The sequence below is a fragment of the Chiloscyllium plagiosum genome, chromosome 5 (genome assembly GCF_004010195.1).
Source record: "Chiloscyllium plagiosum isolate BGI_BamShark_2017 chromosome 5, ASM401019v2, whole genome shotgun sequence".
NCBI classification, from domain to species: Eukaryota; Metazoa; Chordata; class Chondrichthyes; order Orectolobiformes; family Hemiscylliidae; genus Chiloscyllium; species Chiloscyllium plagiosum.
Genome location: NC_057714.1, coordinates 97,281,282 through 97,295,862, shown reverse-complemented (window position 1 = coordinate 97,295,862; position 14,581 = coordinate 97,281,282). Strand labels below are relative to the sequence as shown.

Genomic DNA, 14,581 nt, shown 5'->3' with positions numbered 1-14,581 from the left:
AAATCTGAAGCACAAAGAGACTTGGGAGTTGTACTTCGGTACACTCTTAAGGTTAATATGTAGGTTTAGTCGGCAGTTAGGAAGGCAACTGCAATATTAGCATTAACTTCAAAAAGACTAGAATATAAGAAATGTACTACTGAGGCTGTACTGTATAAGGCTTTGGTCAGACCGCATTATGAATATTATGAAGTGTTTTGGGCCCCATGTATAAGGAAGGATGTGCTGCCATTGGAGGAAGTCCAGAGGAAGTTGACAAGAATAATCTCGTGGATGAAGGATTTGTCAAAATAGGAGCAGTTGAGGATTCTGGGTCTAGATGGAGTTTAGTAGGATGAGGGGGTATCTCAACAAAACTTACAGAATACTGAAAGGCCTGGATAGAGTGGACATGGAGAAGATGTTTCCATTTGTAGTACAGACTAGGACCCCTGAAGGCACAACCTCAAAATGAAGGGGTGACCCTTTAGAACTGAGATGAGGAGGAACTTCTTCAGCCAGAGGGTGGTGACTCTGTGGACCTCATTTCCACAGGTCATTTGGTGTGTTTAAGAAAGAGTTAGATACATTGCTTGGTAAGAGGATTAAGGGTCACAGGGAGAAAGCAGGAGAATGGGGTTGAGAAACATATCAGCCATGATCGAATTATGGAACAGACTCAATGAGCCTATGATTCACACATGTATTGGGACATAATTTTACACCACACTTGGTAAGAGGATCAAGGGTCACAGGGAGAAAGCAGGAGAATGGGGTTGAGAAACATATCAGCCATGATCGAATTATGGAACAGACTCAATGAGCCAATGTCCGAAATCTGCTCCTGTGTCTTATGGTTTTATGATCTCATTCCCTGCCTGTTCATGTATCGGTCTAAATGTCTCTTTGCTATCATATATGCATTGTGTTCTAGGCACCTACCACCCCCTACGTAGTCCACCCTATCCATACCTCTCATAATTTTCTATACTTCTGTTAGGTCACCCCACAGCCTCTGATGGTCTAATGAAACCAATGTCAGCTTGTTCAACCTCTCAACTGCACTCCAATCCAGGCAACATCCTGGTAAACCTCTTTTGCGCCCTATCAAAACCTCCCTATCTTTTCTATAGTGTGCTGACCAAAACTGAACTCCCGATGAAAGTTTCCTATGGCTGCAACATGACTTGCTAACTTTTATAGTCACTGCCCCAACTGATGAAGGCAATGACTGATGGAACTTTGCCATATGCTTTGTTTCCCACCTTATCCACTTGCATTGCCATTTTCAGGGAGCTATGGACTTGTACCCCAAAATCTCTCTGTATATCAATGCTCTTAAAGGTCTTGGCACTTAATTTATGCTTTCCTTTTGCAATTGAATGCCCAAAATGAATCAGCTCACACTTGTTGAGGTTAAACTCCATCTGCCATTTCTCCCCCTAAGTTTCTAACTGACCGATATCTTGTGCTATCCTTTGATACCCTCCCTCACTATCCACAACTCCACCAATTTTTATGTCATCTGCAAGCTTACTGATCAGACCACTTTTTATCTAAATCATTTGTATATAATACAAACAACAGAAGTCCCAGCACTGATCCTTGCAGAATACCACAATTCACAGACCTCCCCTTAGGAAAAAGACCCTCCAAGTAAATCCTGTCTCTAAGAATCTTCTCTCATAATTTCCGTCCCAGTGATGTAAGGCTCACCAGCCTATTATTTCCTGGATTATCTCTGTTGCTCTTCTGAAACAAAGAAACCACATTGGCTGTTCTCCAGTCTTCTGGGGCCTTGCCTTTGGCTAAAGATCAAAGGTCTCCAGGCCCCAGCAATTCCCTGAACCTGAGCCTACTTCAGCATCCTCAGATAGATCCTTGGGGAAAGATGCTGGAGATTAGAGTCGAGAGTATGGCGCTGGAAAAGCGCAGCAGGTCAGGAAGCAGTGGACTTCACCAGTTTCCTCATTTCTGCTTCCCCCATCTTACCTCAGTTCCAAACTTCCAGCTCAGCACTGTCCCCATGACCTGTCCTACCTGCCAATCTCCCTTCCCACCTATCCGCTCTAGCCTCCCCTCTGATCTATCACCTCCATCCCCACCCCCATTCACCTACTTACTCTTTGCCATCTTCTCCCCAGCTGTCCCCCCTATTTATCTCTCTACCTTGGAGGCTTCCTGTCTCCATTCCTGATTAAGGGCTTTTGCCCGAAACGTCGATTTTCCTGCTCCTCGGATGCTGCCTGACCTGCTGTGCTTTTCCAGCACCGCTCTGGTCTAAACTCTGGTTTCCAGCATCTGCAGTCCTCACTTTTGCCTAGCATCTGAGGAGCAGGAGAATCAACATTTCGGGCAAAAGCCCTTCATCAGGGAATATCAGATAGATCCTGTCAGACCCTGGGGACCTATCTACTTTACTGCTTCTCAAGACAGTTAACACCTCCAGCTTCTTAATATCAACATGCCATAGAATATCAACAAACCACTCCATATTTTAACCATCATCCATGTGCTTCTCCTTGGTGAATACCGATGTAAAGTACTCATTAAGAACCTCAATCCGGCTGCATGCATAAATTCCCTTCCTTGTCCTTGAGTGGACCTACCCTTTCCCTAGTTACCCTCTTGCTCCTAACATTTGTGCACAATACCTTGGGATTTTCCTGAATCCTAGTTTCCATGGCCATTTCGTGGTCCCTCTCCACCCTCCTAATTCCTTGTTTCAGTCCTTTTCTGCTTCCTTTACATTCCTCAGGAGCATTGTTTGATTTCAGTTCCCTAAACCTTACATACACCTCCTTTTTCGTTTTGAATAAGCTTGCAATATTTCTTGTTATCCAGGGTTCCTGAATCTTGCCATCTTACCTTTCATCATCACAGGAACATGCTGGTCCTGAACTCTGAACACCTTTAAATCCTTCAGTTGATGCCTAATGGCCTGATCTGAGCTCCAAGAGGATTGCCTTTCATTCCATTTCTCCAGAGGCTTGGCATCAACTGCTGACTGAAGTTATCTCATTGTCTCAGGAAAACAATGTTTGCTGAAGTGCCAAGAAGCTAGCAGGGAAACTGGAACTGCCAGACACCTTGCATGTTTGTCTCGCCTCTAATGGTAGGTTTTAGGTTTCGTTAAGTGCAACTAGCTGACAGTCGCTTGGTTTGTCCATCCCCCATTTTCTCAGCAAGCATTTCCAGCGCGTCTGTGAGTTCAATGGTTTTCTGCCTTTCTTCTGAGTTCACAAGAACATTGTTGTTAGAGTTTATGTGTACTCTGTAGCTGACTTGATGTTTCATTATTTTTCAGTTAATAAACAATATTTACAGTCACGCTTTCTACCGAGCAGCTGATACAGCCATTTGACAGTTTAAAGGTTGGGTGCTTGGAGCATTCCAGTATTTGCAAGGAGTTCTCAGGATCACACTGGTAATTGCAAATACCTCCCTGGACAATAGCAACATTTGCACAGGACCAATTCAGTGATTGCAAGACTCTCTCTCTCTTATGCTGTGCAATTCTAAACAAAAGCACTGGCATGAGTTGTGAAATACTTAAAATATTTTCGTCAACCTATCCACATTAAGGCATTTAAACTGCTCACAATCACAAACATGCCTCATTATTTTCACACTTAACCAGACCATTTAATGGACATCTAATTACATTATCATATTAACAGAGATCTGAAGATCCCTCGAGTGCAGCCATTAAATCTGTGAATAGCGCTAATTAGTCTGACTGCCCACATGTATATATTTATTCAGATCTCATGCGGTCATTGTTTTGATCCATTTATTTCCATTGTACACAGCCCAGTTTTGCCCCTGGCTAGTTGAAAACAAACTTTAATATTATACTAAAATAAAATGGCAGGAACACAAATGCTGAAACTCTAAAATAAGAACAGAATACATTGGTAATGCACAACAGGTCAGTCAGTATCTCTAAAGAGAGAAGGAAGGCTTTAACATTTTTCAGAAATTAAGGCCTTTTGCCCGAAATGTCGATTTTCCTGCTCTTCGGATGCTGCCTGACCTGCTTTGCTTTTCCAGCACCATTCTAATCGTGTCAACCATGTTGCTGTGGGTCTGAGCCAAACTAGTAAGAAGTGGTCAATTTCCTTCCTTAAAGGACATGAGTGAACCAGATGGTTTTATGACAATTGATGATAGTCATAGTCACCATTACAGTGACTAACTTTCAATTGTAGGTTTTATTAACTTAAGGTGAGTTGTCACAATGGTATTTTTACCCATGTTTCCAGCAAATTAGCCTGAGTCTCTGGATTAGTAGGCCAATGACGTAGAAATGTGGAAAATAGGATTGAGAGTAGGCCATTTGGCCCCTCAAGCATGTGCCATTCAATATGATCGAGCTTGTCATCATACCGAGTCCCCTGTAGACAGAGTACTAAATGTCATAGATTAGATTAGATTCCCTACAGTGTGGGAACAGGCCCTTCAGTCCCAACAAGTCCACACCGACCCTCCGAAGAGTAACCCACCCAGACCATTTCCCTCTGACTAATGCACCTAACACTATGGGCAATTTAGCATGGCCAATTCACATGACCTGTCATGTGCAAGTGAGATCTAGCTAAAGCAATAAACAGTTCTGAAGAAGGGTTTCTTGACCCAAAACATTAACTCTGCTTTGTCTCCACAGATGCTGCCAGACCTGCTGAGTATTTCCAGCAATTTTTGCTTTTATGTCTGATTCCCAGCATCCGCAGTTCTTTTGGTTATTTTGTTTCAGTAATTATCTCCTCTGACTTGTATTCTATTGTGTTGACTTTATGTGAAGGAAGTAGTTTCATTGCCACTGCTTTGTGCAAATTGCAAATTGCAACAGAACAGTTCTAGTTTAAGTTCCATGTTCAAGATTTTATTGTATATACATGGCACCAATTGCATTACACACTTTTTACATCCTCAAAAAAGGCTCGTATGTTCTCAGTTGCTAACGGAGCCGAACAAAAGTACCCAATCTTCTTACATATCGTGTCGCATGACACAGAATATTAATCTTTTTACATTTGTTAAATATGAAATTTAAAAATTAAGACAGCAAAAATATCAGGAAATGTACAGTCAATTTGTTATGAGTAACACTGTTTCTTGTCATCATGACTTAAAGACCACAAAACAAATTCCAGACACTAAAATTGGACAGAAATGTCTTTCTGTTATTGGTGCAGAGTTGAAAGCAAAAATGTACTCTGTACCACATGTATTAATCGGAACGGAAATTCTGAAAGGAAAAGCTGCCTTTTTACTTTCTGTATTACCTGAGCTCTCCAGAGTCTCTCTCTGTCCCTAAATCCGATTCTAATCATTCACAAATAAGACCAAGTCGTTAATGGGAAACTACCCCGTAACGCTGTCAGTGCGAGATTTTTTAATGAACTGTTCTGCCTATTTCCAGAATCTGCAGAAAGATCTTTGCAATGCCTGTTTAAAACTAATCCGCTGTATGAGCCTTCACTTAAAACAGAAAACCAAACGTGGATGCACAGCATGCGAAAGAAATATTGCCCCGAGCAGAGGCTAAAGGGCTCAGGGTGAGGGGCCTGAAGGTCCACAGACCAAGCTCACAATGGATTTACCAGATCCCTGTTCACTGCTTCCCTCTAGTGCTGACCCAGCCAGAGATCAGTGGGTTGGCACTCAATTCACATGGGGCTCCATATTCAAGTGGAAGCCAGCCACCGGGAGACTCGAAGACTGCATATTGGTTTGGACATCAACCCTTTGAAAAACACAGGTCCTCTGATCCAATCATGAAGCAGGTTTTTAATTGGATAAGCAGCACTCCTGTCCAAATTGGGATACCTCGGCAGCAGGAAAATTCATGTTCAATATGTAATAGAGCTCCGACAGACATCTTCATGTACAAATCGGGGAGGTGATGGTGGGGCAGAGGGAGGGAGCATGCACCATGCAGACTAGTCTTTAGTTAAAGGCCTAACCAGCAGTTTCTAAAGAGATGGCTGGAGGCTGCTACGAATAAATGACCTCAGGAATTTTATTTGGTTGGGGTGAACAGGGAAATGTTCTCGAATAACAGCTTTCGGTGTGAAGACGTGTGCATTTCAGATGGTTCAGGGCTAATTTCCTCGCTGACGTGGTCATATTTTTTGGAACATGTTGCTTCAGCCAAGCATGTAATCCAATCTATTTCAAATCTGAATTGGAAAATAAAACCTGCATCTTTTAAAAAGTCTTTCCAAAATTGTACTGCGGACATGTGTTGATAACATTACTGCTCTGTTGTAAGTGTGGGTGATCATATCACAGAGTGGAAAAAAAGTTAGAAAAACAGAGTAATACTTAGAAATGGACTGTTTTTCACAATTATTAGCAGTTTTTCATTTTCTGCCTCACTGAAGTAAACTGAAGCCGATAGCCACATATGCAGGAGAGTGAGTCTGAGTTGTCAGCGACAAATGATATTTTTGTGAGTGATACCTCTCCTTCTGGCTTGACAAATGGTATAAGTTTTGCAGTGTTTGTCAAGAGGCCTTTCAAAGATCCCAGGCAAGACCTAAATAAGAGACTTGTGTCTGAGTGTTGCTTCAGGATTCTATAATTGCTGTTGAACTCCATTTGCATAGTTGAACGGCCTCGTGCCTGTGTTGGGAGGGGCAGGCAGATTGCTCATCCACTTGCAAGTCCAGCTGAGTGTGGCATCGGTTTGGGTCACCATGAGATATATAGGAGCAGAATTGGGCCATTCGGCCCATCGATTCCACATGGACCTTCCGAAGAGCATCCCACTCTGACCCAGCCCCCACTCTATCCCTATAACCCCGCATTTAACATGTCTAATCCATCTGCACATCATGCACAATTTAGCATGGTCAACCCTCCTAACCTGCAAATCTTTAGACTGTGGAATGAAACTGGAGCACCTGGAGGAAACCCACATAGACACGGGGAGAATGTAAAAACTCCACACAGGCAGTCACCCGAGGTTGGAATCCAACCTGGGGTCCCTGGCCTGGTAAGGCAGCAGTGTGAATCACTGAGCCAAGGAGCTGCCCTATTCAATCATGGCTGGTATGTTTCTCAACTCCATTCTCCCTGTAACCCTTGATCCCTTCACCGACAAAGAATCTACCTATCTCAGTCAATGACTTGGTCTCCACAGCCTTCTGTGGCAATGTGTTCCACAGATTCACCACCCTCTGGCTGAAAGAACCCATCTCAGTTCTAAAGGGTCGTCCCTTCACTTTGAAGTTATGTCTTTGTGTCCCAGTCTTACCTACAGGTGGAAACATTTTCTCCAGGTCCACTCTATCCAGGCCTCTCAGTATTCTGTAAGTTTCATGGGTCATGTGTGTCAATGGGGCAATTCTCCCTATCCCCCACTTTACAACATCTAGCTGCTGGTTGTTTTCTGGTGTAGCCGTGAGTTCATTCTCTCAGCTCTGGTTTCATGGGGTTTTTTTTCTCCTGTTTTCTATAAAACGTTTGATCAACCCTTAAACTGAAAACCTAATTGTGGAAGTATGATTCTCAAACAGGCCAGAATCCTTAGTTAGGTTTCACTCGGGTTCTACCCCCATTTCCTAGAGAGTTGGCTGTCTTGACTCAAAAAGAGATTGTTGTGCTTCTCTGAACAGCTCATTGCTTGGCGTTAATTCATTCATGTCTAACTTGTGATATGGTGATATTTATCTCAGCAATAAACTGGACTGATTCGGGTGGAGCTAAGGCTGCTTTTTGCGGTGATAGCTCAATTTAAGTTTGCTTTTCACCAAAATTGAATAATCACTTTAAACCAATCAATGTTTGGACATTAATTGGAAAAGATTTGTGCATTGGGAGACTGTGCATAAATTTCAGATTATTAAGAAATTAATTCTTAAATTATATTTAACGGGCTCAGCAAATGAGCATTTGGAAGGAAAGCACCCTATCAGAAAACTTGATGAAAGAAGGATTTTATCTCTCCCCCTGAAGTGCTTGTCACGTCAGTTGTTGGGCCAACAGTTTGCGTTTCCGATTCAATGTTGTTGAATTTTGTTAATTTTGAGCTGCAGTGTAAGAAACGGAGGATTGTGTGATTCTGTCAGGCAATTCATTGTCGATGGGGCAATGGAGCTCCGTAATACTGTGAACAGTTTTTGAGACTGGTCGTGATGGGGGCAGTAGAGGGTTGCGGTGAGGCGACGGCGTGAAACTGTCTTCTGAAGAAACGGGGGAGTTTTGGAGGTTAGCTTTTCACGTTCTTTTGTTGAAGTCCATATTAAAAATCACAAGCCAGTGCCTGTGCCTGCTGTCCCTCCGCAGTTGGCAGAAACTGATCTTGCTCCGGTGGTTTCTTTACCCAGGTGCCCAGGTCGGCTTTCCGCAATGCCTTAAACAGCTGCTGCTTGGCCACCTGGTATGGCTCGGCTGCCAGTTTGGCTTCGCAGTACATGGATGGCGCTCCCTGAAGGTTTGAGCCTCGTGTACTCAGCTGTGGAAAGGAAGAAAACAGAACGAGTGAGCCGGTGCAGGCAGGAGACTCAAACAGATGTGCAATTTCCACATTTAGTTTCTCCAAGCAGTTTCCCGGCTTGCACACCTTGTCTACTTCCCATGAAGGGTTTTATATAAAAATAAGAGCATTAAAATAACGATACGGGTCTGGTCACTGCTGCTGCTGGTGCAGGTGCAATGAAATAAAGACTAAAACTCCATCTGTGCAAAAATTGAAATGATTTCAAATAAATTACAACGTAGGCTGAAGCACTTCCAAAAATATGCTCCTTTGTCATTGTAATGTTTAATGAAAGGCTTCTTCACTATTAGGTAGGTCTGGTTTAGTTGTCGGCAGGATTGTCCAGGATTCGAGGGTTTGACTTATAAGGTGAAGTTATAATCACTTCACAGAGCCCAGTACCAAATCATTTGTCACTGGTTTAATCAGATTTTAGTCATTGACAAGCTAGAGTCTGGCAATGTCTACCATGCTGGACTTTGATGTTGTAATAGAAGTTTATAATATGTTATTACTATTATTGGTTATAAAGTAGAGATAGGTAGGTTTGGGTCTTTGTTCTGTGAAGGTGCCTGGCTTCTTTTTAAGGATCAGAAACTTTTTTTTTAGCAATGATTCAAGAATTCGTGAGATGAAGATAAATGAATAGACAAGCTAATGGGTGAAATCATTGCTGATGTTTTATTAACTTGAAAACAGCCCACATTACAGAAGAGGAGGTTCTGGCAGTCTTTAAAAAAATATAAAGGTGGATAAATGTCCAGGACCTTATCAAGTATATCACAGGATGCTGTGGGAAATGAGGGAAGAAAGTTTGAGCCCTCTAGCAGACATATTTGCATCATGTATAGCCACAAATGAAGTGCTGGAGGACTGGAGGGTGGCTAATGTTGTGCCTTTATTTCCGAAAAGTTGTAAGGAGAAGCCTGGGAACTACAGACCAATGAGACTGACATCAGTGGTGGGTAAGTTGTTGCAGGTGATTTTAAGAGGTAGGATTTACGTGCATTTGGAGAGGCAAGGGTTGATTAGGAATAGTCAGCATCGTTTTGTGTGTGGGAAATCATGTCTCACAAACTTGATTGAGATTTTGAGGATGTGACGAAACAGATAGATGAGGGCAGAGCAAATGACGTTATCTACATGGACAAAGAACATTTGATCAGGTTCCACATTGTAAATTGGTTAGTAAAGTTAAATCACATGGGATTCAGGGGGAGATTGCCAATTGGATACAAAATTGGCTTAACAGTAGGAGGTGGTAAAGGGTTGGTTTTTCAGACTGGAGGCATGTGACCAGCAATGTTCTGCAGGGATAGGTGATGAGGCCACTGTTGTTTGTCATTTATATAAATGATTTGGATGAGAATTTAGAAGGCATGGTTGGTAAGTTTGAGGATGACACCAAAATTTGTGGCATAATGGACAGTGAAGAAGGTTATACTGCTGATGCAATGAAATGTTATCAGGCATTTGCATATAAAGATTAAAACTCCATCTGGGATCTTGATCAATTGGGCCAATAGGATGAGAAATGGCAGATGGAGTTTAATTTGGATAAATGTAAGGCATCGCATTTTGGTAAAACGAACAAGGGCCGGATGTATACAGTCAATGGTAAGGCCCTGGGTAGTGCTGTTGAACAGAGAGACCAGGGGTTCAGTTACTTTGAAAGTTGTGTAACCGGTTGACAAGAGTGGATAAGAAGGCATTTAGCATGCGTGCCTTCATTGCTCAAACTATTGAGTATTGGAGTTGGGATGTCATCTTGAGGTTGTACAGGATGTTGGTGAGAACACTTCTGGAGTACTGTCTGCAGTTCTGGTCGCCCAACTGTAGGAAGAATATTTTTAAGTTGGAGAGGATTCAGAAAAGATATTGCTGGGATTGGAAGTTTTGAGTTATAAGGAGAAGCAGTATTGGCTGGGATTTTTTTCACTGGACTGTAGGAGGTTGAATGGTGACTTCATAGAGGTTTATAACACCATGAGGGGTATAGATAAGGTGAATAGCAAAGTTTTTTTCCCTTCAAATAGGGGAGTTCAAAACTAGAGGACATATTTTTAAGATGTCGAAGAGAAAGATTAAAAAGAGTCTTAAGGGGCAAATTTCTCACTCAGAGGCTGGTTTGGCTCTCTGTGGAATGAACAGCCAGAGGAAGTAGTAGTTGCAGGAACAGTTACAATAGTTAAAAGACTTTTGCACAGGTGCATGAATCGGCCAGGTTTAGAGGGATATAGGCCAAGCAAGGCAGGTGGAACTAGTTTAGTTTGTGAAGCATGGTCAGCATGGATGAGTTGCTCAGAAGGGTCTGTTTCCATGATGTAATGACTCTATGACTCTCTAAGTTGATGACCTATAGAATTGAAATGTCAGAGCCCCAAAGCAGGTTCAGCAGAAGAGAAAGATTCAGACCAACAACAGAGCAGTTTATTTTCAGCAAAGTCCAAGCCATGAGAGTTGGAAGAAAACCTTAGGCTGTTTCACCTGTCCGAGTATTGTAGTCAGAACTGGAGAAACTGTGAGGATTACTTAGAGTTCAGTGAAGAAATATTAATGAATGCCCCTGTGTTCTGGGGCAAACACTAATTGAAAGACCATAAGACCAGAAAATATGGGAGGATAATTAGGCCATTCAGCCCATCAGATCAGCTCCACCATTTGATCATGACTGATTGGCTTCTCAACTCCATTCTCCCACCTTCTTGAACTTACTCTTGATCCGCTTACTAATCAGGAACCTATCTATCTTTGTCTTAAATTAACTCAATGACTTGGCATCCACAGCCCTCTGCAGCAGTGAATTCCACAGATTCACCACCCTCTAGTTGAAGAAATGTCTCCTTAGCTCAGTTCTAAAGAGTCATTCTTTCTTTCTGAGGCTATGCCCTCGGGTCCTAGTCTCTCCTATTGGTGGAAATATCTTCTCCACATCCACGCTATCCAAGTGTCTCAGTGTTATGTAAGTTGCAATGAGATCCCTATTTATCTTTCTAAACTCCATCGAGTACAGATATGGAGTCCTCATCCACTCCTTGTATGACAAGCTCTTCGTCCCCAGGATCATTCTTGTAAACCTCCTCTGGAACCCCTCCAATGCCAGTGCATCCTTCCTTACATACAGGGCCCAAAATTGCTCACAATATTCCAAACGCAGTCTGACCAGAGCCTTATACAGCCTCAGCAGTACGTCCTGCTCTTGTACTCTCGCCCTTTTGAAATGAATACTAACATTTCACTTTCCTTCCTAATGGCCAACTGAGCCTGCATATTAACCTTAAGAGAATCCTGAACTAGGATTCCCAAGTCCCTTTGTGCTTCAGTTTTCAGAAGCCTTTCCCCATTTAGAACATAGTTGACACATCTATTCTTCCCACAATAATGCAAACCTCATACCTTCCCACATTGTATTCTATCTGCTACTTCTTTGCCCACTCTCTGAGCCTGTGCAAGTCATTTTGCAGCCTCTCTGCTTCCTCACCAGTACCTGTCCCTCCAACTACCTTTGTGCCATCTGCAAACTCTGCAACAGTGCCCTCAGTTCCAGTTTCCAGATTGTTAATGAATAACGTGTATAATCGTACTCCCAACATTGACCTCTGCGGAACTCCACTAGTCATCAGATGCCATCCTGAAAAAGACCCCTTTGTCCCGACTCTCTGATGCTTGCCAGTTAGCCAATCCTCTGTCCATGCCAGCACATGTGGGCGGCATGGTGGCACAGTGGTTAGCACTGTTGCCTCACAGCGCCTGAGACCCGGGATCAATTCCCGACTCAGGCGACTGACTGTGTGGAGTTTGCATGTTCTCCCCGTGTCTGCGTGGGTTTCCTCCGGGTGCTCCGGTTTCCTCCCACAGTCCAAAGATGTGCAGGTCAGGTGAATTGGCCGTGCTAAATTGCCCGTAGTGTTAGGTAAGGGGTAAATGTAGGGGTATGGGTGGGTTGCGCTTCGGCGGGTCGGTGTGATCTTGTTGAGCCGAAGGGCCTGTTTCCACACTGTAATCTAATCTAATCTAATCTAACCTTGCCCCTAATACCATGCGGTCTGATCATATTTAGCAGCCTCCTGTGCAGCAACTTGTCAAAGGCCTTCTGAAAATCCAAACAGTTTACATCCATTGGCTCTCCTTTGTTTAACTTGCTTGTTAACACCTCGAAGAATTTTAACAGATTTGTCAGGCATGACCTCCACTTGTCAAAGCTGTGCTGACCCAATCTTATTTTATCATGCTCGTCTAAGTACTCTGCAAATTCATCCTAAGTAAGGGACTCTAAAATCTTGGTAATAACCAAGGTCAGGCTAACCAGCTTGTAGCTTTCTGTCTTCTAACTCTCTCCCTTGTTAAATAGGGTTGTTACCTTAGTCATTTTCTCATCCTTTGGGAACTTCCCTGACTCCAGTGATTCCTGAAAAATCACCACCAATGAGAGAATCACATTTGGTGAAAGTGCATAAATTCATCAATTGAAAATATGACTTTGTCAGTTGAGAAAGAAATTTTAAAGTGAAGCTGGGAATGATACCTCACTCGGGTTGATGTCTGTCAGTATACTCCCTGGAGGAAGGGCTGAACCTTTCCTTTTGCTACTTATGATGAGATATTTTCAAATTATTTCACCAAATGTAGTTTTATCTTTTTTCGTATGGTAAACCAATGCAGTCTTGTGGTCGTGACTGAACACCATTGTAACAGCCTGATAAAAATAAAACATACTGACTATTGATCCAGCCTCACCCTTCGACCTGACTTAAGATTATATGACCATAAGAATTAGAAGCAGGAAGTAGGCCATTTGGCTCCCTCCCCCATCCTGATTCACCATTCAGTAGGATCATGTCTCATCCAACATTCCTCACATGAATTTTGCTGCATTTTCCCCATAACCCTTGATTTCCCCGACTGATCAAGAATCTATCTATCCCATCCTTAAGTATGTACAAGGACTCTGCCCCACAGCTCTCTGTGGCAAGGAATTCCAAAGACCCACAACCCTCTGAGTGAAGAAATTCCTCCTCATCTCAGTCGTAAATTGATGCTCATTTATTTTGAGACCATGCTCTCTTATCCTAGACTCTCCTATGAGTGGAAACATTCTCTTAGTGTTTACCCTGTCAAGACCATCAAGAATCCTATCTGTTTCAATGAGATTATGTCTCATTCTTCTGAACTCCAGTGAGCAGAGTCCCAACCTGTTTGGCCTTTATTCATAAGACAATCCATCCATATCAGGGATTATCCTAGTGAACCTCCTCTGAACTGCCTCCAATGAAATGATATCTTGCCCTAAGTAAGGGAACAAAAACCGCTCACAGTAGTCCAGATGTGGTCTCACCAACAACTTGCATATTTGTAGTAAGACATTCCTTCTCTTTTATTCCAAGCCCTTTGAAATAAGGACCAATGTTCCATTAATCTTCCTGATTACCCGCAGCACCTGTGTACACAAAATCTAAGCTAATCTCCCAGTACTGTCCTGTTAAACTGCTAGAGATGCTGTGTCTCAGATGGGATGTTAAACCAATGACTCAACATAAATATAACTATAAACATTTGGATAAATATAAATAGAGATAAAACTAAATGTCAAAATAAATAAATATAAAACAGATATAAATTCTCCCAAAGTGAAAAAGAATATTTGAGTCCCATCTGATGTTCAAGCCAATATTCATCCCACAGTCAACAAGTAAATCAATAGATAATCTGTTACATTCCTGTATGGCTAGGTGTCTCAGGTATCTGTGTCATGTGTTTGCATGTGTGCATATGTGTGTAAATGTGAGTGCATGTGCATGTGTGTGTGTTTGTATGTGAAAATCATTGGGGTCTGTGAGTGTATGGTGATAGTGTGCGTGTGTATATGTCAGCGTGTGGGTGAGTGCGCCTGTGTGCATGTTGGTGGTGTGTACGTGTATGTTACTGCGGTGTGTGTATGTTGGTGTGTTTGTGTGTGTGTTGGCGCATGTATATGTTAATGGTCTGTGTCTGGAGCTGGCATTTGTGTATGCTGGTGGGTGTGTATGTTGGTGAGGAGTGTGCATATGTTGGTGTGTGTGTTTGTTAGTGGGGTGCATGCATATGTGGGTGTGTGTATATGTTGGTGGGGTGTGT

The 14,581-nt window shown here is 42.6% G+C and overlaps 1 protein-coding gene across 2 annotated transcripts in view; it reads right to left on the bottom strand.

Moving 5' to 3' along the window:
• Window positions 1-7,137: 7,137 nt before the first annotated feature.
• Window positions 7,138-14,581, bottom strand: part of adarb2 (adenosine deaminase RNA specific B2 (inactive)) — a 736,380-nt gene continuing 728,936 nt past the window's right edge. For both annotated transcript variants that reach the window (XM_043690659.1, XM_043690662.1), the window contains one exon: window positions 7,138-8,443. In XM_043690659.1, coding sequence (XP_043546594.1) covers window positions 8,231-8,443 — 213 coding nt within the window. In that variant the 3' untranslated portion in view covers window positions 7,138-8,230. The remainder of the gene's footprint in view (window positions 8,444-14,581) is intronic.